This window comes from Syngnathus leptorhynchus, chromosome 4, assembly GCF_054491065.1.
Source record: "Syngnathus leptorhynchus isolate UIUO chromosome 4, UIUO_Slep, whole genome shotgun sequence".
NCBI lineage: Eukaryota > Metazoa > Chordata > Actinopteri > Syngnathiformes > Syngnathidae > Syngnathus > Syngnathus leptorhynchus.
The window spans coordinates 5558622-5585119 of record NC_141198.1 but is presented as its reverse complement, the minus strand read 5'-3'; the positions used below and the strand labels follow the sequence as shown (position 1 = coordinate 5585119).

Genomic DNA, 26498 nt, shown 5'->3' with positions numbered 1-26498 from the left:
CACTCCATATTGCCCCTAGGTGTGAGTGCGAGTGTGGATGGTTGTTTGTCTCTGTGTGCCCTGCGATTGGCTGGCAACCGGTTCAGCTTGCCCCCCGCCTACTGCTCGATGACCGCCGGGATAGGCTCCAGCAAATCATTAGCTACCAAAGCGGTACAGAAAATGGATGGATGGTAGAAATGTATTGCATCATACTAGCCATACTACCATTTCTGACACATACTGATTATTAATAATTCCTTGTTAAATGTCCACTTAAGGGACAAGAATAAGTAATAAATGTGAAAAATACAATTTAAGAATTGACTGGTTGATTCACATAGCATGTAAAGCACTAAATGAAATATTGAGGCCTAAAAGAATGACTGTGGCTGAAGTTAGGAACACGTCTTTATTCCATGACTGTCTGCCAACATTTCTGGCTAGATACAAGTTAATCAAAGCAATAAAGAAAACAAAGGACAACATCTCACCCAACCCCTAACTGCAGCCTTGTTGGGTGAGAGACCTACTGGTCCCGAGATCCGCCACATGACAACAGCCAGAACGATAAAGTGCAAGAGCAAATACACACTTTGATATATGAAAATGCATCTTAAAAATGACCGTTAAATAAAACAAGCAACAAATTGTCATGCATGCAAATAATGGTGAATTTTAATCCAACTTTTTTTTCCCAAGTTATGGTGTTCTTCCTCAAAAAAAAAAAAAAAAAGTACATTGTTCTTTTGATTTAGCTGCTATGTGTGCCCCCTAGTGGTCACTGGGGGTTATGGTGATGCTTTGCTTAGGCCTACGAAACTGAAATCATAAAATATGATATTCTCCACTGTGCTAACTAATTGGGGTAACCAAATATTAAGGCCACCTTCCATTACGATGCACTACATCCGCACCATCGCAAAGTGCAGCGCAATAGTTTTCTATTTAATAAACAGCTCTCTGACATTGTCAATCAACGGCGAGCATGATCTTTGAAAATTCGGCAGAATATTTTCACTGTTTACATTATTGCAGCACATGGTACGAGAGAGCGCCTCAACCCCGCCCATTGCCATTGCTATAGCGTGATGACGTCACAAACACGTAAAGTTGGGCTTGGAGAATTTGCGATAATGGCGACGACGGCTCGGCGCTGCAAAGGGGCACAGTCAAGCTAGCCTCGGCTCGGACATGACTCATGTTTATTCCCTGCGGGTTTATTTTCTGCTTATCAATTGCACGGGTTTCGGATGATTTTGTGGCATTGAAGCGTCTCCTCCCTCGTTTCACTGGTGAGTGTGCCGGCTTGTGGTGGTTCGGCGGTGTGTTTTGACGGAGGCCTTCGGCTTTGGGGTCCGCCCTCCATCTCACAACAACAATAACAGTTGCACGGAGCTGCGTTGGCACAAGTAGCTATTTGAGGCGAAGCGGGTCACTGGCGGAACACAGCCGCGTGTAAGAAATACAAACGCCTGCCGATATGACATAATGTTGTTTCTAAAGTTGTCTTTACGGCTGTCTTGTTAAGAACCGCGTAGCCAGATGGGCGTTAGCATTAGCTCATTAGCATGAGCAATTTTACGATCGTATTCCAGTTTGCCCGGCGACGCTCACTTTCCGAATTAATGAAATGAAAATATCAACTAACGAGCTCTACAGGAATGGTATAATGTTGTTGTGAGCCATTTTTTTACACGAATAGTTTGCACTGAACTCTCATCACAAGCCTTCATCAGAACCAAACAGAGCGATGACTTCTTTTGCCTTCAAATAGTTTTCCCGTGTAATGGTAATGTTAGGCTACAGTGCAGCGGTCTTGTTTTCTTATTGTAAATGTTTTGTTGACTTGTAATATGAGCCTCCGTTGAATATGAGCCATATGCGTGATTTAATCCTTCCGCTGGACTCACAGTGGCGAACTGTCAACGTTGCAATGCTATGTGCAGTCAGTCAATCGCCTCGATCAACAGTTCTTCCGAAAGTTCTCCAACAACTAGTTGGTATGTGTGGCCTGTTTGTTAGTTAATTTTGCAGCCTGTGATGCACTGTGGCATGTCACGGGACAACAGCGCCTTTAAGGCTCTAAGGGGCTTAGCTGGGTGACTGAACTCCGCGGGCCGCACTGAGCCGCAGCCACGGGTCATGAGCCCATGCAGTAAACAAAGTCGTGTGTGTTGGGCCGGACAGATAGGCTTTATCAGGTTGCGCCAGTAGCACTGACCGGCGGCCTACGTTGGCCACCTCACACCACCAGGCCTTGTGGCTCCTGCTCTTCCTTTGCTTTGCTGATTGGATGGCGTGATCTACTCTCACTGACCTCCTCAGATCACATTTTAGTCTCTTTCCCATAATAACTATTTGTCGGGCTCTTTCAAAATATTCTTTGGTGAACAAAAAATGTTGCTGGTAATGGGAGTCTTCAGTCATGAAATTCATGCCATTCAGCTTTCAAGATGTTATGCCTGTGGTAACACATTCCATTTGACATGTGTGTCAATGAACACAGACATATTTTATGTTTACAAGGGGCTTTAAAGTCCACTAGTTGCTTAAGCATTTTGTCCTGATCCAATTGAATGTTTGCTTTTCTTTCCATAGATTTCCATGTCTTAGTTGTGAACTTTAGAAAAAGATCATCTGGGCTACTCATTAAGTGACTGTGGTAAGATCAAACAATATAATGTCATTGTATTTGTTTGCTTCCGTGTTTCCCGCGATTGCATGGCGACCAATTCAGGGTGTACCCCACCTACCGCCAGCTGTAAAACAGCTTGGATAGGCTCCAGCATGCCCACGACATAAGTAGTTTGGGAAATGAATGGGAAAAATGTTCTGTATTTCGTTAAAAATTGGAGCCTCATAAAATCTTTGTACCCATTGCCACTTGAGCAGAGCAATTTTAAAAAAGAAAAAAACTGCGTAAATTTGTGACCCCGACACACACGCACCTAATATTGCAACTACCGTTTGATATTTGTTTTCATTCCTACAATTGTCTTCTACTATATTACAATTGTTCTGCTCAAATTGAATTTGGGCCATATCTCAGCCAAAATATAGGATGACACTTAGTGAAAAACCAAATATTGCCTTTTTAAATTAATGATTACACTTTTGCCTTTGCCATCATACCACATTGAACATGATCACATATTTATATGCACGTTATTGTTATTTTAATTTCTCTGTTTAAAAGGCAAAATAATAATAATTGCGAGTTGTCATTGTTTACAAAGTGTAACTCAACCACCTTAGAGTCTTTTAGAGAATGAATATTTGTTTGTGGCTCTGCTAATTGTCAAGTGAGCAAAGCACAGTCAACAGTTTCAAAATCAAACCAAGCCCATTTTTGATTTAAAAAAAAACCCCCAAAACAATTATTGTCAAATACTTTTGTTAAGATTGAGCTTTTCCCACATAACAGGCTGAGAGGTGGGGAACACCCGGGACTGATCACCTGTCAATTAGAGGAATAACAGAGACAACCATTCACAGTAATGAATTCTACCAGCTTTACCATCTCAGTGTTAAGTCAATTTACACTCACTTTCCCCCTATTAACATGCACCAAAAATGATGCAAGATAAGGAATAAATAGAAATACTCCACCGAGTGAGAACTTGTAAAAGGACAGATTTGTGTTTTTATTTATTTCTTTTTAATTGTTTGTTCCATATTGCGCAATGATTTCATGTATTTTCCTTCTTCAGGCTGCTCCAGGCCAGCCTTCCTACCAGTTGGGTGACCTGCACTCCTTCACAGAGGCCATGGTACCCTTTCTTCTCTTCACTGCTTTGTGAAAGATCCTGCATCCAGTCTGTACAATTGGAAACTCTCTATTGATTTCCAATACTTATTGGCTGTTTATCGCGAACCAGACAGTTATGTCAGCTACGACTGGGTCAAAGGTTGCCTTAGGCTCTTGTCAAAGCTGGGCAACTTTCAGTTTTGGTTTTTTTATGTTGCAGTGATTTGTTATCCTGTTCAGAATCAGAATGATCTTGATTGGCCAAATACAATACAACACAATACAGCTTTATTTATATCACGCTTTCACAAAAGCTGCCGCTGTAACAAAGCGCTTTTCGCTGTAACAAAGCACTTTACAGAACGTCTATCATTGGCAATAACACATTCATAAACAACTATTCCTATACATGCCTTGTTGTTTGAAGCAGTTACAGATGAAAGCGGAGACATTCAAAGTCTCCTTTCACCAGTGGGTCAGCGTAGCGTGCATGTCGTCACACAAGTCTGCCACGACGAAGGTGGCAATTCCTAGTGCTGACTCGCAGTCCGAGGCACACTCCCTTGCCACTCAAGCACAGATCTTGCTCCTTCGAGGAATGTCACGCCCAAAATGCTAAAAAAAAAAAGTTCATAAAGGGCCCATATGTAGGACAAGAAAGAGTTCATGACAAATACACAAATGACAAATACATACATGCACACACACAGTATTAGTCTGTTTTTCTTTTAGCCACTCCAGCAACAAACAACTCCAACAAAATTCATTTTTAGGACATAACAAGTGCAGAGAGTTGTTAAGCAATGATAAGTGAGCAGCATTGTAATAACTATGATCGAGTGGCAATTTTGCAAATGATGTGGAAAGCAGTGTGGAATAGTGATCAACAATACTAGTTATATATGTAAATAACGCAGAGTGCCAAGACTACAAAGATGACTGGTAATAGTGTCGTAAAATTGGCAAAATGCCATGATGGAATTTTATGAGTCAACTATTGAGCAAGTTAATGGTAAGTGGAAGAAGCTACTGGCCGTGTCTGCTGGTTTTTGTGAGCATAGTTTCGTCACATCATGACCACAAGCGCACATGTGCGTGATAAAACTGTTTGGGTGGCTTCTCGGCTCCTGTTTTCTCTGCAGTTATTCCAGTCTCAGCATTCTTGATCCTCTAGCCGCAGTATGGTTCAAATGTGGTGACATTTTATGCTGAGACAGCGAACGGAGGCCATTATCTTTGACTTTCTGACTCCTTTCATCTTTGTTTCACAATATGCTGGATAAACGAGGGACATGAGTTCTATTAACAAGAGCGCACTGCCTCTCTTTTTTTTTTTTGTCCTCGAGAATGAAAAGGCTTCTCCGCTGCATCTGTATGTTAACAGGCAATTTATTTGAAAGTTTACGCCTGACGTAAGGCCACTGAGTGACCACAAACATTCAAGCGGTTGAGGAAGGACCTTAGATGAAGAATCTCCATAATCTGATTTCACCCACCAAAATATGATTTAAAAATTAACAGATTAAAATCTTTCACTGAATTTTTTTTCACAGTTTGAAAGCTTTGTTTTTTGTCCTGTGCACAAGGTTTAAAATGATACTTACCTGTCTTTATTATTAAATTCTCATTTGTAAATCATCTTAAATAGTTTACAAATAGGGTTGGTTGCAGCCACATTTAAAGCGGGATAAATCCAACTTTGGAATGACTTTTGTCTCAGTGCCAATGTTGAGATACTTTACAAGTATGAGATAACAAAATTGTCGCATTTAGCCGCATCTTGACACAAATCAAGGCCAAAGAAATTGGTGGAATAATGCTCCCCTTTTCCTTCCAAATTAGTTATGACCAATTTAATCTTGAGTTAACCTCATGACCCCCAACAGTTTTGTCAGTGAGTCTGCCAAGTGTTCAGTGAGAAGCCTTTCAGAAGCAATATTAAAACCTCATAAATATCTGAAAGTAGCTTGTGCCTATTACGTGGACGGCCGTTTAGTAAGCGAAGGTCTTTTTGTGTGCAGGAGGAGGAGGGGCAGAAGACCTCAGAGTGTATCCAGGCCAATCAAATTTTCCCAAAGAAATCTCCTGTCCTTGAGGAAGAAAACATGCAGGTAAATCGAGATTTGACAGCCCAGGTCAACTCTGCTCAAGTCTGTGTCCAGACTTAAACTCAATAGCGCATGCATTTTACATGCTAAAGGGGGGACTATATAAACCATTACGGAAATTCATTGCAAAAGAAAATTGTAAGTTTGATGATGTCGGTGGTCGCTAGTTCAAATGCTGTTATTGTAAGGAAATGTTTTGCAACAAAATATGAACTCTGAAAAATACAATAAATACATTTACATATTTCATACTACAAGTTGCTCCAGGGTGGCAAATGTCCAATGATTCATCATAAATAAGAGAAAAAAAACATCACTCCCACTGGATTGTAGCTGGCATTTCTGGTAGATATTAATTTTACAGAAACATCGACCAGGAATGGAAGAAGTCAGACAAGCACCCAAAATCCCCATTCCCTAATCATGTCAGCAGCAAACTAGTTCTGGTTGGACACCAAACTTCTGCTTCGAACCAGGGTTGAACGCTTTTAGGAAAAGATTACATTTCAGTTTTTCTGCGTGATATTGTGTTTATTATTTAGTGTCATCTCGTGATAAACTAATAGAATACAATGACCTGAATTCAAGCACATACACAACTGTGGCAAAATATTAAAGTGTCATCGTATCTTAACGGTCCTCTTGATGTGTGCTTGTGCATTATGATGTGCAGTCTTTGAAATGCTGACGCTCCTGCTGTTGCTAGGTGCCCTTTCCTGAGCTGCACGGGGAGTTTACAGAGTATGTGGGGAGGGCAGAGGATGCCATCATTGCAATATCCAACTACCGCCTACACATCAAGTTCAAACAGTCTGTCGTCAATGTAAGTACTTCCAGAAAAGTCAGGAGTTGACAAGATGGATTGATAGTTGATAAGCAAACAAGTACCACACTTGGGGTGGGGAAAAAAAAAAAAAAAAAAAAAAGAGTTCCTTGTTTTACATGAAGCAGTGTCCAAATATAGTACTGCCAATGCTGCGTGTATTTTCTGTCGCGGGTTCCAACACTAATTTAATGAATTCTTTTGACCACAAATGTCTTTTAGCTGTGCCATATTTATTCATTACGGTCTATTTTAAAAATGTGGAGTCTAGTGGTTCAATAATTAGCTCAATTAATCTTCCCAAGTATTTGTTGTGTACGGCAGTCGCTGTTTTAAATTGCGACATAATTAAAAATGAATGACATCGGTATTATACAAATTATATTCCAAGGCATCTATTAATGAATGAGGCCCATTGTGACCAAGCTGCTCAGAGCTGATCGGTCCTAGCAGCAGCTTCACTTCAAATTGTACATTCACACTCTGGCTTAGCTGTCTCCATGGCTGAAGTCATGCCAAAGGGGATCTATAGCGGTCACCCTTTCTTTCTCTCATTCTCACTTCAACAATTACAAAGACCTAACTTTGTTACCAAATCACTGAATCTTTCCACAATACATCCTCTTGTGCCACTACAAAGATGTATGTCGACATTTTAAACCCGTTATTTGTCTGTGACTGGGCTCATTTCATTTGTCTGACAGCACATACAACTCTAATTTTTTTTAAAATATTGTCCACACTTGTAGTATGAAGCAAGTGAGCATACAAGATAAGCAAATATGCTACATTCAGATAACCCTCCTGCCTTCCCGCCAACTTGTCATAGCAGGAAAGTTGTGCAATGACAACTTTTTATTTTTAGTTGCACTTCTCCTTCTCAATATCACGAAAACTAGTTCCCAATTAAAGACAACAAAAGGCATCGTGAAAACCGATATTGAATTACTCTAGTATTGGTTCTGAACCACAAATTTACGAAGGTTCACTGTGCTTCAAAATCTATATGGGAGAGTGGCTAGATTATCTGAAATTCGATGAAAAAATTGTGAAAGAATAATAAAACATGCTGAACGTCTCCAGACACAAAGACAAGATTTGTTTTAGTTTGCATCCCTGTTGAGTTTGCGGTAGGAAGTGCTGGAAGAGAGCAAGCAGCGTTGGAATTTTGATGACGTCCAGATTAACGATTTAGATTTGAGAGCTGGAATTAAATTGTGGCCTCATGATGCAAGGACATCCGGTATGTGGCGTGATTACAGCCCTTTGTAGTTGGCGAATCGTGACCAACCAAAACAATCGAGCACTGCTTACATTTTTTTTCCTGTCTTGTCTTGGATCAGAGTTGTTGTTGTGAGGTGTCAGTAAGTATTAAAGCGAGATGCACGGTGTGGGGTGGTTGCCTTTTTTGTGTGCCTTTTATGCTGGCTACCTAGACTTGCTTGACTTTGTTATTGACCACCTTTTGCTCCAAATTCATAATGAAAGGAGACAGATGATGTGTGGGAACTCTAACCATGCAAGTCTCGAACAATAATTTACATCAACAAAGCCTCCATCATACTAAAAGCCTGTCATCATAGTGTAGCTGCAGAAATGTGGCCAACTGATGACTGCATGTCAGTCATGCATGACTCCCGACCGCATGCAAAAGAGAAGCCTGAGCCCGTCGTGCGGCTGAAAAGTACTTTTAGTAAATTTTCAAATCTTATTTAAAATTAGGCTAGGTATTTTCATCCAGCATGTGCTACAGTCAGTGCAACAACTGTGTATTTCTGATCTATTTTGACTCTGTGTATGGCTCAAGGCTAAAATGGAAATCAACATACAGGGTTGTCGGGGTGTATTGGTTTGCCTCCATATTTAGCTTGACTTTGTGTTAGTGCTTTGGGAACTATTAAGTGAAACATAATGTAAATGCAAAGTGACAACTAATCTATGACTTTTTATAATGCAAGTGGGTGAATTACTTTACAGATCATTGTTTTTGTTTTGTTTTTTTCTTCTGAGCTTTTACAGTGTTTAGTTCCAAAGTCGGAGGCTTTTATGTGCCCTCCGTGTGACTGTATGTGTTTCCTTAGGTGCCCCTGCAGCTCATTGAAAGTGTGGAGTGTCGTGATATGTTCCAGCTGCATGTCACCTGCAAGGACTGTAAAGTTGTTAGGTAAGACAAGAGCTGACACACCCATATGTAACCCAAAACCAGTGTGAGCAGCCACACTTGCTTCTCAAAACAATAGTTCACCATCTATGGCCATACAGTCATACCGCTACAAACGAAATGAATTTGTTTCGGGATGTTGTTCGTATGGAAAAGTGTTTGTATGTTGAAACACTCCCCCATAAGAATACATATAAAATGACTTAATTGGTTCCAGCTAACATATTTATTCAATAAATGGCTATTTTGTTCAAGAAAACGGTTTCCAATGTCACACATTGTTATAGAGATGGTGGTGGTATTCCCATCAGCAGGAGGAAGTGCCCTGTATATGATGTCGGGGACCAGGACGAATACAGTCATGCTAAAACTAGCTCAGTGGCCTAGTGGTCCACCCTGAGACTGGAAGAGTTTGGGTCATACCAAAGACTATAAAATGGGACCCATTGCCTCCCTGCTTGGCACTCAGCATTAAAGGTTGGAATTGGGAGGTTAGATCACCAAAATGATTCCCGAGTGCGGCACACGGGAGATGGATTAAATGCAGAGGACAAATTTCACCACACCCAGATGTGTGTGTGTGAGACAATCATTGGGACTTTATACTTTTCTTGATTATTTGAAAGAGCACCAAAGCAGCAAACACATCTGTTGTGGCGTTACCACAAGGAAACCAACTGAAAAGTATGCTTTTGTTGTGTTTTAATTCCCAGGTGTCAATTCTCCACATTCGAGCAATGTCAGGAATGGCTAAAGCGTCTCAGTGCAGTGGTGCGCCCCCCTTCTCGCTTGGAAGATCTCTTCTCCTTCGCCTTTCATGCCTGGTGCATGGATGTGTACGCTGGTGAGAAGGAGCAGCACGGAGAGCTTTGCAGACCAGGTAGCCTAGACTTGAAAGTGAAACACTCAAATAACAAACAGCATTAGTCGAGGTAGGCACTCTGGTCATATCGGATTCCTCTGATCTTTAGGTGAACACGTGACCTCCTGGTTCAAGAATGAGGTGGAGAGGATGGGCTTTGACACCCAAAATGCCTGGAGAATATCTGACATCAACTGCAAGTTTAGGTGAAGGCAGCTTGCTTCACAGATCCCCTTTTGCTCTGTTGATTTGTTTGTCTTTCTGATTCGACCCTGCTTTGCTTTCATTGGCGTACAGCGCAGATCAGTGTGTGAGGTTTTTTTTTGCGCAGTGTTGTTTTGTTCTCCACCAGCGCTGCGACCGGGATTAGATGTCTGTCGACAGAGCGTTTTGTTGAGCCTTCACTAATGCATTCAGTCAGGTCCGAAGCCTTCTTTTATGCAATGCGTGAACCACCTCTCTCTCTGTGCCCCTCGGTGTTGCCAGGCTTTGCCCCAGCTATCCCCAACAGCTTCTTGTACCAGCCTGGATCACTGACAAGGAGCTGGACAATGTGGCAGCATTCCGCTCCTGGAAAAGGTTTCCTGCAGTGGTATATCGGTCAGTTGGTTCGATTCTCTTTTAATGACAAACTGCACACTCTAGCTTCCTGGGCTTATTTGTTTTTGGCCAGAAATATTCAGTCTCTATGGTTGGGGCTCGGTATTCATGTAGACAAATATAAAAGTTTCACCACCGCCGCCAAGACTTGCGATGACTAATAACTGTTTAACCCTGATGTAATTATAGTACAGAAGCACAGTAAAGTGGCATTGATCAAATTGTTTTAGCTTCTTGTTTGTTCATTTAACTATTCATACATTCAGGCACCTGAGCACGGGGGCTGTGATCGCCCGTTGCGGTCAACCAGAGGTCAGCTGGTGGGGCTGGCGGAATGCTGATGACGAGCACTTAGTTCAGTCCATTGGGAAGGCCTGTGCCGTGGATAGCAATTCTCACAAGCTTCTGTCCAATGGAACCTCCATCAATGGGTCAGAACTGCCTGACACTGATTTTGGTGAGGACTCAGTCTGCATGTGACAATTTCTTGTCACAATCTCTACCAGACACAAAACGCACACATGGACTTTTATCTGAACCCACGCAGATTCCTCGACTCTAGAGGTGAATGAGTTTGGAGTAGGCAAAGTTGTGCAATCCAACCTGTCTGGGCCTGAAGCAACAGGCTGACAGACATTCAAAACAAACCCTCAGACTCATTTAGGACATTTAACTTTATACATTAGAGGAGGGAAGTTGGATTACCACAGTATGTCCATCTCTCTTACCAGTGCTGTCGCTATAAGGATTTGACAATACCTTTTAAATTACCTTGTATTTTCCTAATTACCGGGACTGAAATGATACAATGGCAAAGACTCAAAACGTCAGTAAAAAACAGTGAGCTTTCAAATTTTTTAGATTTTTATTAGTTCAAAAAACGACTATCATAAAACTAATTAGACTCCATATGAAACAATTAAAATACATTCAGAACATTAGAACACAAAACATTTAACATCTTTAAGCACAGTGAGTGAGAGAGAGAGCGAGACAGAGCGAGAGAGGGGTGGTGGGTACGGTGCTCCTATATGGAGTTTGCCTGTTCTGCCCTTGCCCTGCGTCAGGTCTCTGAACAATTAAGCCTTAGTCAAAATATTTGTCAATTTGATAATCAATTAGTTGAATTCTTGAACAAAAATCCTTTAAAAAATGTAACAAAAACGAGGATTATATTTAAACCACTATATATCGTATAATTTGTCAACTATAAATACTTCTCCTCTTTCAGATTGTGTTACCCTAACCCTACGTGACCCCACCACCTTTCTCGTTTAATACAGTATATTCGGATTTATCCAGAGATGTAACTCTAATGTGTTTATGACTGTATCAGAGTCTTCAATGACCAACAGCTCAGAGGTGGAAAAATTGGCCATCCAGCCACACAAGTTACTGATTCTAGATGCCAGGTCCTACGCTGCAGCTGTAGCCAACAGGGCAAAGGGGGGAGGCTGCGAATGTCCTGGTAGGCCTTGTATTTACTTTTTGTGTGCATGCTCTTGTACAGTGGATTGCATAACTTGAATCTTGATTTCATTTTTTTTGTTTTTTTTGTTTTTTCCTGTGTTGTAGAATACTATCCCAACTGTGAGGTGGTGTTCATGGGCATGGCCAACATTCACTCCATACGCAAGAGTTTCCAGTCCCTACGTTTCCTCTGCACTCAGATGCCGGATCCAGCTAAGTACGATTGTCCCTGTCATATCTTTGTCACCCAGTGGCTTCCAAATTTTAAACCCAACTTTAACTGTGAATCTCAGCTCTGCCTTGGTCTCCCGTCCTTCTTTCTTCTCAGAATAAGTGATACATGAATCAGACTGGGATATAGAATGTGCGCTATAAACTCATTGGATAAAAGCAATTTGTTTTATTTATAGATTTTTTTTTTGTTTTAACATTTATACAGCTGAAAATAGTGTCTCATAAAGTCTGAAACTTCTGTAATGTATCAGTCACAGTAATCACACCCATGTGATTAGGCCATGTGATAAGCAATTTTTTAATAGTGTTGAAAAATAGTTGAAAAAAAGTATATGCCCGCAACCCCCTTTCAATCAATCTTTATTAAATCACCAATCAATTGCCTAACATATTTTTAGGGGGCCAAAATACCAAAACCATAATATTTTTTTTGTTGTAGGAGGCAAGTACGTTTTCCATACAGGGCCAGTTAGCTTTGACCATTTTTGTCCTCTTATGAATTCAAATCACCATTGAAAAACTGCATTTTATCCTTACTTTAGTTCTTTGTCTGATATGTTCATTTGTTTGATGATCGATGAAGTGGGAAAGCTGCCAAAATTTAATTTGCCAATAGGTCAAACAATCACGGTAATGCATGTTGTTATTGTTGTGCCGTGTGTTAATTTATATTTTTTTGCTCTTGTTTGCTTGTCTGCAGCTGGCTATCTGCACTGGAGAGCACCAAGTGGTTGCAGCACCTGTCCCTGCTGCTGAAGGCGGCTCTGCTGGTGGTCAATGCAGTGGATAGAGACCAAAGGCCTGTTTTGGTGCATTGCTCTGACGGCTGGGATCGGACACCTCAAATTGTTGCACTGTCTAAGCTGCTTCTTGACCCATATTACCGCACCATAGAGGTACAACTGGAAATGTTATTCATGCGCTAGAAAGGCTTACATTCGTTTTTTTCCCCAGGGTCATTTTTTGTTAAGACTGATATAATTCAAGAAAGTGTGTGTAGTAAGCTTCATTATCTGCACATATTTTGATGTAGGGCTTCCAAGTTTTGGTTGAGATGGACTGGTTGGACTTTGGCCACAAGTTTGCTGACCGATGTGGCCACGGAGAAAACTCTGAGGACGTGAATGAACGCTGTCCCGTCTTCCTGCAATGGCTGGACTGTGTTCACCAGTTGCAGAGGCAATTTCCCTGCTCCTTTGAGTTTAACGAGGCCTTCCTGGTGCGTACTATGTCCAACTGAATTATTCCAGTCAGAGTTCATAGATAGCTGGGTGAGATTTGTGTAGATTCAATCAAGTTATTCCCAATGTGAGTACTTTAACTTGAATAGTTTGAGTTATTGTGTTACGTGATTGGCTGACAAGCCCAAAATTTAATGTGTGAAAGCTTTCAACGAAGTCATCAGCCACAAAATGTGCCTGGACACAGCATACCATAAATTCTCAGGTGTAATGTGAACTGGAATGTAATCCCCCCCCCACCCCCCAAAATCACCCTTAAAAAGCATTTCTTCCTCTCTACTTGTGTACAATGCGTTTCCTGCAATCTGCTGGTATACATGCTCCAAATTATAACTATTATTTGCATAGTACTTTGATAGATTAAGACTTCTCATGTTCAAGCATGTTGTGTAAAGGCAAGTTTTCTTTCGTTAGTATGCTAATAGTATGGGTTGTCAACACGAGCCCATAGATATGGTTCCCATTTGCTGGAGCTAGATACGACATGCTCCTTTTGAAGCTGCGTGCCTGCCTGCATTGTCACTAAGATGGTAGCTTGTCCGGGACTTTGTGTATGTCATGGCCATCTATGGCACACACCAAAGGTTAGCACACCACCGCACCCAAACAGAATTTATCCATGCTTTATTCCTTTATGCCGTTGTGCGTGTGAAATTGGGAGTCATAGGAGGTACGTACAATATAGGACAGAGAATACTTTTATAAACGTCGAACACTGATATGTAGCCAACGGAGTCTTCTGTAGCTCTTGCTCTTATTTCTAATTTGTTGGTCACAAGTCTCAACACGTTGAATGTGCTTGTGTGTATGCAGGTGAAACTGGTGCAACACGCATACTCCTGCCTCTTCGGCACCTTCCTATGTAACAGCGGCAAAGAGAGGGAAGACCGGCATGTTCAAGAGAGGACCTGTTCGGTGTGGTCCCTGCTGAGACCCGCCAACCGCACACTGCGGAACATGCTGTACTCCTCACACTCCGAGACTGTACGTACGGTACCTGACGCACCCCTTGGTCTTGAAGGAGAAGAGTCGTGTTGTCTCTATTAGTCCTGAAGCTCGATGACCTTCAAACCTACCTCATCGGTTATTGCAGGTTCTCCACCCAGTGTGTCATGTGCGCAATCTGATGCTCTGGACAGCAGTCTACCTGCCCAGCTCCTCCCCCACCACCCCTTCTGACGATTCCTGTGCGCCATATCCTTTACCTGGCAGCAACCCCGAGGAGGCCCCTCTGGGCAGGTGAGCCTGGCACGCTGGCACAGAGCCCCCACTTCCTCTCTAATGTAAGACAAACTCTGGTCGAGAGCTTCCAAAGCCAATTGGGCTTCGTTGCACACTCTGCTCTCATTGGGCATTTACAATCGTACACTGCATGCTTAGTTCATGTCTCATGACATCTGTAGTGGGGAAAGGAAACTGGGATTTGTTCCATATGTTATATATACTATTAACTTGTTTCTGCATATCGTGTATCTCTTGAATAGAATTGGATTTTTAAATTGTTAGACAGAGTCCATAGCCTTAGCTAGTATATGGCCCCACTTTTCCAACTACCATAATTTCCGGACTATAGGCCGCACTTGATTATAAGCCGCAATCAGCTAAAATTAGTGGAAAATCCTGTTTTGTTCATATACGTATAAGCCGTTGGTGTTTTAAATTAAAAGTGGTCATTTCTATTACTTGTATTACCAAAACAAATTTGAGGCATAAGGTGGGGCCTGATGGATGATTTTTCAAAAGATCATTTTAATATTTTTCTGTTTGGTTATACAGGCAGTTTAAACTTTTATGACAACTTTTGCTTTCAGTCACCCCCAACCAACCACCAAAGACTGCACAGTCTACCTTTTAAGAAAATGCTCTTTGTTCTTTTGTTCTAGATGATAATATATATTTTCTGACCAATTTTTGGAGAATCTAAAAAAAAAAAACTTTCCCTCCCACTTTTCCTCCCATTTCATTATGTTTTATAAAAGGCAATAATTGTATCACGTGCCGTCTAATGGAAGAGAAATACCAAAGATACATTCATTATAGAAAATAAACAATAATCTTACATTCACTAATCACCCCCAACACCTGAATATTTTTTTACAGCACCCTAATATGCTGTGGCATAGTGGTTTAAAGTCTATTAAGTGTCTTGCACACCCCCTTTAATACATGTGGTGATTGTCCTTTCCAAATAGCCACTTCAAAACTGTGTAATGGCTTACCATCTATGTGTCAGCGTTATTGGAAAGACCACAAGAACTTAAAGGCTCTGCTTTTTAAACTACTCTTTTCAATAACTTTGACTTTTTTAATCCCACTTTTTTGGGTTGCTTGCTTGCTTGCTACAAATAACATTGGGTAGCTTGGTGCATGGTGATGGAAATAGATTTTTTTAAAAAGTTTCATGAGTAATTATAATTGTAGTTATGTTAAAAATAACTTTTCTTTCCATTATTACTTTCTAGATGTACGAAGACACGCTCCTTTGATAATTTGCCCAGTGCTTGTGAGCTGGGAAGCTCACTGGCTCCTAACCGCCGCTCCAGCGACCCAAACCTCAATGAGAAGTGGCAGGACCACCGGCGCTCTCTGGATCTCAACATGGCAGTCGGGCCAGATGAAGACGGGGACCAGACTCATGAGGCGCAGTGTAATGGATTGGGCCTTCACTCGAACAGAGTGGACGCTAAGAGGGATGGCAGCCCGCATCCACGGGACTCACCCTCCGAGTTGGCAGAGGTAGCCTTCATGCACGCTGCGACCACAAGAGAAGAAGCCAAGGAGGCCGAATTGTCTGTGGCAGTTGGTGTGGCCGAAGGCCAAATGGAAAACATTCTTCAAGAAGCTACCAAGGAGGACATGGGAGCAGATTCTCAGAGAGTTGGAAGTGCTGCTGACACCTACGTCATTAACGCAGCTGTCGGGGAGGAGGTGACAGCCTCAAGCTTTAATGATGTTGATGATGATGTTACTGATGGCAATGGTGATCAGTCTGTCGAGAAGAACGACACAGGAGAAGTGCTTGCTAATGGACACCATTTAGAAAATGGTTATGCAGAGGCTGAAGAGAATAGTGAGTCTTCTGCTCTACCTGCACAGACGGCAGTTGAGCTGGAGCACCTGAGCGATGATGAAGCCCAAATACCTGAAGATGTGACAAAGCAGGTTCTGGAGAAATGTTCTGAGCAGCTGGAGCATGCTCATGAATACTTTGAATCAAGTTCAGGCGAGCCGGAGCTACCTGCGACTCAAAGAACTCTGATGAACGGTTTTGCTCACCGGTCACCTGAGGAAACTGATGCAGATGAGGAGACCTGCTCTGCTTGTGACCCTGACAGAGGTTTGTCGGATTCAGGGGAACAGGCAGAGAAGAGAGCCTCCTTGATGGAAAGCTCCACAGAGACATTAACAGAGGAGGTCTGCAGCAGGTTTGAATTCCCCGCACAGCCTCCTCCTCTCTGTCAGAGCTATCAGGTCTGCAGCAATGGCAAGGGCCCGCCGCTTTCCTCCAAGAAGGACAAAGTGCTGGAGACTGTTGAACAGAGCTTTACCAGAATTTTCAACGAGGGCAGCAAGCGATCCTCTGTCAGTGCCTTTCAGTGTGCGAGTGCTGATCTCACCCGCGACGGACTTTGCAACGGTGATAGTTCCGACGGGGAACCTATCGGAGGACCTCACTCGGTCAAAGCGAATGGCGAGCGGGCCCCGCTGAGTCGCCAAGTGTCCCTGGCAAGCTGCAACTCCCTAAATCTCCACCACCGAGGCAGCTGCTCACAACAACGTTGGTGCCACGCGCAACTGGGCCGGCCCGCTGCCAGCCCAGAGCAGCCGTCTCGCAGCCACCTGGATGACGACGGGCTGATGCTGCACACAGATGCCATCCAGCAAAGGCTGAGGCAGATTGAAGCTGGCCACCAGATGGAAGTGGAGACCCTTAAGAAGCAGGTACAGGAGTTGTGGAGTCGCCTGGAAAATCAGCAGCACGCCGGCTTGCATCGGGTCAATGGAAACGGGGGAGATGAAATGGTAAGAAGCTAGTGCTACTAATCACCAGATTACATGACCAGTAAAAAAAAAAAAAAAAGGGCTTGATTTTCTTTCATACAGACCTTGATGACAGACTCGGAATACAATGTGGACCCTAACTGCCTGTCACGCTGCAGCACAGAGCTGTTCTCCGAAGCCAGCTGGGAGCAGGTGGACAAGCAGGACACTGAGGTGGGCCTCACCACATATGGCTTAGACTAACACAGCCCATTAAGTGTGTTCTGACATCTTACTTTTTCCTGACGTAAATTCTAAATCTTTATCACAAGGAATCCATTCCAGACTGACCTGCACAAATCTGCAACACACCTTTTAAAGTATAGAGACTTTGGACAACAAGGCTTTTAGGAAACCACTTTCGTTATCTAATGACACTCCCACTTGACGTTTGCTGTGAAACTAAAAATAAAACAACGAGAATTACACGCTGTGTTTTAAACCAAACACCATAACAGTTCTTAGTCGGCTAGCCTAATGGTAATATTTCATGGTAAATGCCACAGACTGGCTAATGAAACATGCGACGATAATGTAGCAGTTGAAAACCTTTAAATAGCTTATAATACTCCTGCTTAGACAATCTACTGTTTTATATCAATTCCTATTGTACTACCCTGTGGTGGCCTAGGTGCGCACAACCCATGATACAACTGTTTCTTTAAGGCCCACAGTGATGCGGGCAAACGTGACCCAATTGGACATGGCATGGAGGAATTAACGCACGATTCATTCATTCTACCTAAAAATCTCTTTGGATGTGCACTTCTAATAAGAAGCCGAGGTGGGCCTGGCCGTGCGTATAGACTAGTGATGTCACGTTTCCCCAGCTTGTAAAACGGCGATCAAAAATGACTTGCTCGTCTCCTTTCATTCATTTATTTTGGCATTTTTGGATCATAAGTTCATGTCAATTTGTTTTTTTCTCTTATTTTAATATGATATAAATTATTTTTTTCTTTTAAAACTCGCATTAATTGTTCCAAACAGTATTTATTTGTTTCCACTTGGAAGTACCTCAATGTCAGTCTCAATGCTTTGGGATTCCTTAAAGGGCTTGCTGCTTCTTTATACAGTCAACAGGAGGTGCGCGAGCTTGGCGGGTTAGAACAGATGGGATTTATCAACACACATCACCTCCTGGTGTGCACACGGCAGGTGTCTGTACATTTCACTCGCACAATTTAATTGAGAAACTGTTTAGGCAGTCTGATAAATGAGGCCCCTGGCTATTAAATCTGTCATTTTTATTATTATTATTTTTTTATTTACAGAGCAACTTTTCACACTTCAAAAGTGCATAACAAAAGCGTCCATCTACCCCTGCGGTAATCCCATGCCGTCCATATGCAACATAACCGTGTTGCAGAACCGCACACACTTCAGAACAACACATTTCCGCTATTCCTATTTTTGTCCCAAAAAAAAAAAAAAAGAAAGAAAATTTGCTGTGATTCTTTTCAAGGTTACCCGCTGGTACCCTGATCATTTGGCTGCCCAGTGTTACGGCTGTGAGAGCAGATTCTGGCTCGCTACCAGGAAGCATCACTGCAGGTAAGCACAAAGTACAAAGCTGCTTTGACCTTCGTTCACTTTCTAGCTGAATAAGATATTGCAAATCCTACAAGGGGATGACAAAATATTGATACGACGGCGTTGCTTTATCTTGAAAACTTAAAGTCAACGATTGTGTATAGAAATCTGATAAAAAAAAATCTTTTTGGGTCAGTAGATTATTTCTCTTGAGGGCTTGTTGCTGTTCAACATGAAGAAACAACAGAAACAAAAATGCCATGTTTGTTCAAACAATAACATTGTATTGTTAAAGCGAGCAAACCATGTTCATCACTTTATATTGGTTAATAATTTGTAAAAAAAATAATAAATAAATAACACCCACGTGACCAATAGTGTGGATTGGAAAAAAAAAAGGGAAAAAAATGGTGAGATTTACCCCTTCCCTCAAAACAAATCTAATAATACAATGAAATTATTTAGAATTGCTTAATTGGAGCTTTTCATATGCTCACATACCTGAACAACTTTCTTTAAAAATGCTGAGTATAGGGGCGTACATATTTTGTTTGCTCTTGTTGTCACGTGGTCATTTCAAAGGTGCCCATCAGTTTGACCAAGATGGTGAACTCTGCACAGGCGCCATAAGGTTGGATTTTAGTCAGCCGTGCGAACGGAAGACCTTTGGTGTGAGGTTCACAGTGGAATCCATGCACGCTGTGTTTGACACTATCTGGACACGGGTTCAAAATCATTTTACAGCATGTTCCAAAACTTGCCATGTTGCCTTAGAATATCTTTGGTAGGAAGTTGTTACGTGAGTCAAGTTGTACTTGTGGTGTGTCATGTTGTCCTCCCTGTTCAGGCAGCTCTTCTCTATTGTCTGCCCTTCTCCTCCACAGTGGTAGAGAGCCTGTCCAGGAGGTCTGGTGAGATCCGGCTCCTCTGCCCCCCCCCCCCCTCCCCACACGCTCCACCCCACCCTACTCTGGCATTGTTGCACCTTCCCTTCTACAGTGAACCCCCATTTATTGCGGGGAATACATTACACATCCATGTACATGTTCATATTTATTTAAAAACAAAACAAAAAAAAAGTTTTTTTTTCCTCTCCTGTTAACGTTATTTAAACATAGTTAAGCATACTTAAAGGTATAAAAAAAAAATGTTTTGAAAATATTTTTACATCAGCACTCACTTAACATCATGGCTCAGCTGTTTTCTGGGTTGGGTTATGTGACCTTCAAAGCACCGATAGCAAATGGCAGTACGCGTCAAATTGGCAACCTACTGAGACCGATTAAAAACGGGCGGATTTTTCCGGCAATAAACAGCGTTGAGACAGGTGGGAGCACAGAAAACATACTGTATAGGTTTTTGTTTTTGTCCTGACTTTCCCCCTTTAATTCCAAACGCCCTAGGTGGGCTAATTGAAATGAGTGTAGTATCAATGTTGCATTATTTATAATTCCTCCAAAAATGCCAGTTATACACACATGCAGCAATATCACACATAATCAAAGATTTAATCATTGCATTGTAAATACTTCTGCTTTGTCAGGGTCCTTCTCTGTTTGTTCGCCTTTTTTAATTATTATAGAGTTCAGTTCAGTTGCTGAACATGGTGCTGCACTGAAGTCTAAAATTCAGACAAACTAAAATTCAGACGAACTAAATTCAGATTTTCATGGTCTCTATGCAGTACTGTAAAAAGCAGCGATATATATTGGGGATGCCAAAGGTAAACCGCAATCTAGTGGGAGTTCACTGTGGTCCTAATCCATCCCTCACCCCCCCCCCCCCCCCCTCCCTGCATCTATTTGGCCTTGTGTGCAGTTCCTAAGATAAATCCTTCGTTTTGAAGATCCATTTCGAGTGTGATTACTGCGGGAGAAGTTGTCTTTTTACTCATTGGCTATGAGTGTGAGCAATTGTGCTGTCTATAAGCTGTGATTGGCTGAAGGCTGCCACACCCCTTCCACCACCTTTCTCACCCTGGCAGCATGCTGCCCCACCTGCCACTCAGCCAGTTGTGGCGCTGTGCTCTAACCTCACTATCCCCGGTCCCCATGCCGGCGTGCAATAATCACGAGAGCAAAATAAGTGTTGTGTCACGTCGAAGATGAGCGGATGTTAGCTCTTATTCAAGTACATCGCAAAGAATTACATTCAACTCTTGGATGGATTTACAGTTAAGCTTAGACAGCATCGTAGGTTATGGTAGCCGCAGTATGTAAATCCTGATCAACATACAAGCTGAAGCAAAGTGTTAGTTCTTCACTGATGTGCCATTTAAAGGTAGAACGACAAATGTGCAAGAATCTGTGGAGTGTCGTACTTGTGCGATAGATACTGCACACGTGAAAATATCTCGCATGTGCAGGCTGCACTAGGCAGCTTCAACATGGAATTAAACAATCCCTCCATTTTTTTATATTGCGTTTGTTCTTATTAGGGTCACAATAGGTGAGCTGAAGCCTTTCCCTGTTGGCTTAGGGCGAGAGGGTTAAGGGTCAGGGTTACACCCTGAATTGGTCACCAGCAGGGCCAAAAGTTTTGGAACAGAAAGCTCTATTCCTTTTTAGGAGAATTGAAGCTTTTATTTCATGGTACTGTTTACATGTAATATTAAACTCCTGACAGTGAGCAAAAGTATTGAAACATGCATTATTAAATTAACTTAATGTGAACATTAATGTTTGGTGGCATTGATATAACTATAGACTACTGCATTCTTCATTTTATTTTATAATCTTTTCCAGGCCTTTACTAGAGCCCTTTTCAGTCCTTGTATATTCCTTGGGGTTTCTTGCTTCCGCCGCCTCTCCAGAGTTAAGGTCAGGCAATTGACTCTGCAACTTTCCACCCCTCCCACAATAAAATCCTTCGTCGTGAGAACTGACGTCTTGTCAGGGACGTCCCTGAAAAAGACGTTGCTTGAATGGCGGCATGTGCACCTAGATGGACCTTTGCCAATTTGTCCTGGAGGCCAAAGCATTATTGATGTCCAAAAATAATTGAATGTACTCATCACACACACACACACCATAGCACACTCTTCTACAATGTGCAGTCAAGACTCAGTGAAGCCAGCGGCATTTTTTTGGTGGTGTTGCTTTGGGTTTTGCATTGCATGGTTGTTTTAACTTGCATGTGTAGATGTAGGAACTAACTGTGGCGGTATTCATTTCAAAAATCATGTCGGAGGTCACAGCTGGCTGGTTCTGGGTTCAATCTTTGCAACGGGTATCAGTATATCAAATGTAACAAAATCATGCCTTTCTTTTTTTTTTTTTTGCAGTACAAGCTGAGGGATCAAAGGTCACGGGCAGTCAATTTAGTTTTTTGGGCCTTGCCGCTTTTATGTAGATTTTTCTTCAGATTGTCTGAATCTTTTGACATTATGGACCGAAATCCCTAAATAATTTGCAATTGTGCATTGACAAATGTTCTAAAGTTCTATGACGTTCCTCCAGATCGCGTGTAGCACTGTTAAAAGCACGGAATAGAACTTTGCGCTCTCTGTCATTAATGATATTTGCGGAATATTCAAATCAGGTGGTTTTTTTTTTAGCTTTCCTCAACTTTCCCCTGTTGGCCCTCTGTCTCAGCTCTTTTGGTTTTAGAGATCAAATTCAAAATGAAAGACTATTTGAGGAGCCATTCCTCAAATCGAACATTCAATGCCTGTTTGTTTATAGATGAATAAGTTGAAAATGATTCACAAATCATTGTATTCTGTTTTTATTTACATTTTGCATACCTGCCCAACTTAATTTGAATTACGCTTTGTAGTCAAGGCTGCATTCTTTGCCTTGTGTTTGCTTGATAGCACATTGTTAGTATGTTATTAATATCGTTAGTATTTGAAGTCAAACAAGATCTCTGAGACAATTTGCGCCCGTGTTTAATTTTCAACTTGATGATGCATGCGACATGAGTTATAAAACATGGGATCTTAGGGCACTAGTGTGTGAGTGTGTTTATTATTGCATTGACTTCCTTATTAAAGGGGGATAGACCATGTTTGAGAATGCTCTTGTAGTGGAGCTCATTAAATCAACCAGAGTGGCAGATCATCGGGGGTTGCATCGGAAAACATCGTTTTGTTTAATATTTCGGAAAATAATTGGTTGTTAGCAATACGGTTTTGCTTTAGAGTCTATGGTTTGAAGGCATTTGAATAAATGACAGGAATTGCAATAATAATCCTGCTCAATGAAATGTGCATCATTTGTGTGTATGCAGAGAATCCAGCGCTGACCTTTGGTGTGTCCCCACAGGAACTGCGGTAATGTGTTCTGCGCCAGCTGCTGTGACCAGAAGATCCCGGTGCCAAGCCAGCAGTTGTTCGAACCCAGCCGCGTGTGCAGGAGCTGTTACGGCAACCTCCGACTCGGCCCGTCACCCCTGGACAAACCTATCGCAGCCAGCTCCAACTGAGCCTCAGAGAGGAGGCGGACATTGACAAAAAGGAGGGCACCACCACCACAACAGAATCTCCACAGAATGTCCTGTAGACTGTGTGTGTGTGTCTATGTGTGTGTGAGTGTGTATGTGCTGCTCAAGTGGACCGGAACGTGTCCTCGCGATGGCGCATTTGCTCGGCGCGCTTAGCTTTGCAAAGAAGATGCGTGTTGGAGTAAGTTCCTGGTCAGCCACACGGTGGCGCTGGCGAGATGGCCGTGAACTGAGGAGCGAGAATGGACTTCCTGGTGCTTCGGACCAGGAGGAAGCTCAAGCTCGACTTGCTGCATGTTCTCTAGTCAAGGGGCTTCAATCCACTTCAATCATGCCCCCCTGCCCATGCCGCTGATGCACACTTACTGCTGTGTGCCCAGAGGGAAAGATGTGATGTGAAATATTCAAGAATCCTCTAAATGACCTTTGAAAACAATTTGAATGGAAGATTATCATCCACTTGGCTGAATTGGCCCTTTTATTGGCAGCAGACTCAATTAACAAAAGTACGGATGAAGTGACTTTCTCCCTCTCAAATAAGCACCTATGGATGAAGTGTGATCCTTTCGCACTCGTCCCTCCCCTAAAATACCTGTTATGGCATTTGCCTCTGTTACCTTTGAATGGACAAGTCGGAGACACCGTTTTGATTTTCCTTCTATTTTTGACTGAGCTCACAGAATGGTCCTTGCTGCCTGTCAGTCATTCAATGACCTCCTCTTGCACACAGTCATTGTTTTGTAAAATGAAAGAATACAATAATATATTCAGATACAACTATAGCATTTAAGTACAAAATGTATAGAAGCCGAGACTAGTTTCTTGGTAAATTAGTCACCAAAATCTTTTTTTTTTTTTTTTTTTTTGGGATTGCAGAAATGTACCTATATTTTTCAACACGTTAAGACAGATGTTTTTTTTGTTTTTTAAATATGAATTATAGAAGCGCAGGGTGTCCTATTTGGATGCTGTAGTGTTTGATTTTTTTTGTTTTTTTTTGCTTCTTTTTTAAAATGAGATGATCTAATTTATTTCATTTAAGGAGGTTTTTTGGGGATTCTGACAATTCAGCTGCCACGTGATAATCAGTGTTTTGGACATGCTTGTGGCAATGGAGTGACTAGTCTATGCACGCACACACACAGAGAGACAAAAGAGAGGTCCAAAAGAAGCCCCCCACCCCTCCACCCCCAACAATGCACACACTCCATTCACTTACAAACGCTACCTCTTACCAGACACTTATTACGCACACTTCTTTGTAGTTGCTTCAACATTTTGGCCTTCAGGGTTCCCTTTGTCAACTGCACTTTGTTCTTCAATGAAGACCATTGTTGGTTGTTGCTTTTGAGCATATTGACTCTTTCAGTCATATTCTTTTAGCAGGTCAGTTAGGGCGAACAAGACAAAGGACTATCACGAAAAGCACTAGTCTGACTGGTAACATCACCTTCCTATTCACAATTGTCCACTGCAATAGAGGTAGATCCTTGCGAATTAAATCGGGGTTGACCAGCGTACTCATCCGTCATTTAAGTTCTGCTGTTGGACACAGCTTATTATTTGAACTGAGCAGTACCAACATCCCATGACACACACGCACAGCGCACATCTCAAGTATCAACGCAAAAGATGAGAGGAGACACTGGTTTCACGTGCCACACGTGCGACCAAAACAAAAATGGAGCTGTTGTCACTACTCAAGTCTGACAGGGTGGCATCTTTTCGTCTTGATTTTTTTTTTTTTTTTTTTTTCCACATGTGAGAGCGTGTTTGTGAGAATGAGAATGTATCAGGCATTGGGGGCTGTGTGTGTGCGTGTGTGCATATTTTTCCCGCGAGAGATGGGTGCCAAGCTGTTTTATTTCAGATCTCACAAGATCACTTGTGCTTTTGTTGTCTACCCCCACCCCCCACCCCCATCTGTTTCCTTCCTCTTGGAAAAGCACTTTGAAACTGCTTGTCAGTCGAGTTTGTAGCTGTACATAGAGCTATTTCCTGTAATTACAAGTGCTCCTTGTTTATTGGATTTCTTTTTATTTTTTATTTTAAGGGCGTTTTGTTGTAGAATTTAAGGAGAAATAAACTAGACAAACCAGCCGTGTGTGTGTGCATGCATGTGACCTGCTCTGAAAAGATACAAGGGAGAAAGCAGGCTTCAATCCTGTTTTAATATCTTGTGCAGATATCTAAAAATCAGAAAAATCTTCTGTTAGCGTTAACATTGAAGTCTTAATTATTGAACGCGAGTTTGACAGAAAATAAGCAAGAGAAAGAATTAAACTGCTCTAAATACCGCATGCCATGCTCAATGATGAGAAGGTGGAACGGGCACAAAAGAAACATCTTTGACATCCACTGCAGGTCACTTCACACACACGGAATGCTGTAGACCAACAAGAGCAAGATGAGGCAGCACTCTGAGCTTTGGAAGAAACACAAGGCAACATTGTTCTCAATGAAGCAATGGGTGTACAGTATATCAAAGGAGATACAGACAAGAAAGAGGACCTCACGTTTGGTGTGGAAAACAAAAGTTTTTCTTACATCCTGTTCAAATCCAACTGATATGCAAATTGCTTCAACTTGTCCCTCACTAACAGTAGTGACAATATGGCGCGAGGCTCCCTGCAACTTCGATAGAAATTCTCATTTTACAAAAAAATAGACATGGCTTTGCTGGCCGACTTTTCCCTTTATAAAAAAACTCACAACGCTATTTACATGTACGCCGGTGATCTGTCATAAAATAGATACACGATGCGTTTTCCCTGCCACTGTGGGATACGCTTCCCCCCCACCCCCTCAAAAAGCACGTTTCGGCTTTGTGCTGTCAAATGAAGGTGAGTGACTGTTACGGGCAAGATGGCCGTTTGTCAGTCAAGTGCGAGTCACTGGCCTGTTCTTTCAAAAGGAGCGCCGATGAACTCTCTCTCACACAGATGACTGGTCCCACACCTGCAAGACAAATGACAGGCAACGTTAAAGATGAAATATTACGGTAAGAGGAGCAATGTACATTCCAGTTATATTCAGCAGGATGGACTCTTCATTTCCCAAAAGGAGAAGACCAATTTTAATTGGTATCCATGAATTTATGTAAAGTATTCAATTGGCATGTTATAATAGGTTGCTGTTTGTGTTAGAGTACTCGTAAAATAAGTGATATTGAGTGACATTTTACTCCAAAAACAAAACCTAAATGCACTATTATGTCACCTCTACAAATTAATTTAATTTGCCTTCTCTAAT

The 26498-nt window shown here is 42.0% G+C and overlaps 2 protein-coding genes across 8 annotated transcripts in view; one reads left to right on the top strand and one right to left on the bottom strand.

Annotated features, from left to right (window-relative positions):
• The first annotated feature begins 1101 nt into the window (after positions 1-1101).
• mtmr3 (myotubularin related protein 3) lies at positions 1102-25346 on the top strand. 7 transcript variants are annotated; one of them, XM_085909531.1, is made up of 21 exons: positions 1102-1274; positions 2581-2644; positions 3693-3752; positions 5752-5841; positions 6545-6661; positions 8743-8825; positions 9536-9702; positions 9794-9890; positions 10171-10284; positions 10551-10741; positions 11621-11752; positions 11860-11971; positions 12689-12884; positions 13022-13207; positions 14043-14213; positions 14323-14468; positions 15692-17252; positions 17334-17444; positions 18736-18824; positions 19688-19714; positions 23069-25346. In XM_085909531.1, exons 3-21 carry the CDS (start codon positions 3750-3752, stop codon positions 23226-23228), a joined length of 3753 nt encoding a protein of 1250 aa, XP_085765657.1. In that variant the 5' UTR covers positions 1102-1274; positions 2581-2644; positions 3693-3749; the 3' UTR covers positions 23229-25346. The 7 variants fall into 7 exon arrangements, with proteins under 7 accessions (XP_085765657.1, XP_085765656.1, XP_085765659.1 ...); XM_085909530.1 differs by lacking the exon at positions 19688-19714 and adding an exon at positions 3407-3476 and having other exon boundaries at positions 23034-25346; XM_085909533.1 differs by having other exon boundaries at positions 23034-23136.
• Positions 25155-26498, bottom strand: part of citb (citron rho-interacting serine/threonine kinase b) — a 29601-nt gene continuing 28257 nt past the window's right edge. Inside the window, exon 39 of the mRNA XM_085909535.1 lies at positions 25155-26204. Within this exon, the coding sequence (XP_085765661.1) occupies positions 26181-26204 (24 nt within the window). The 3' untranslated portion in view covers positions 25155-26180. The remainder of the gene's footprint in view (positions 26205-26498) is intronic.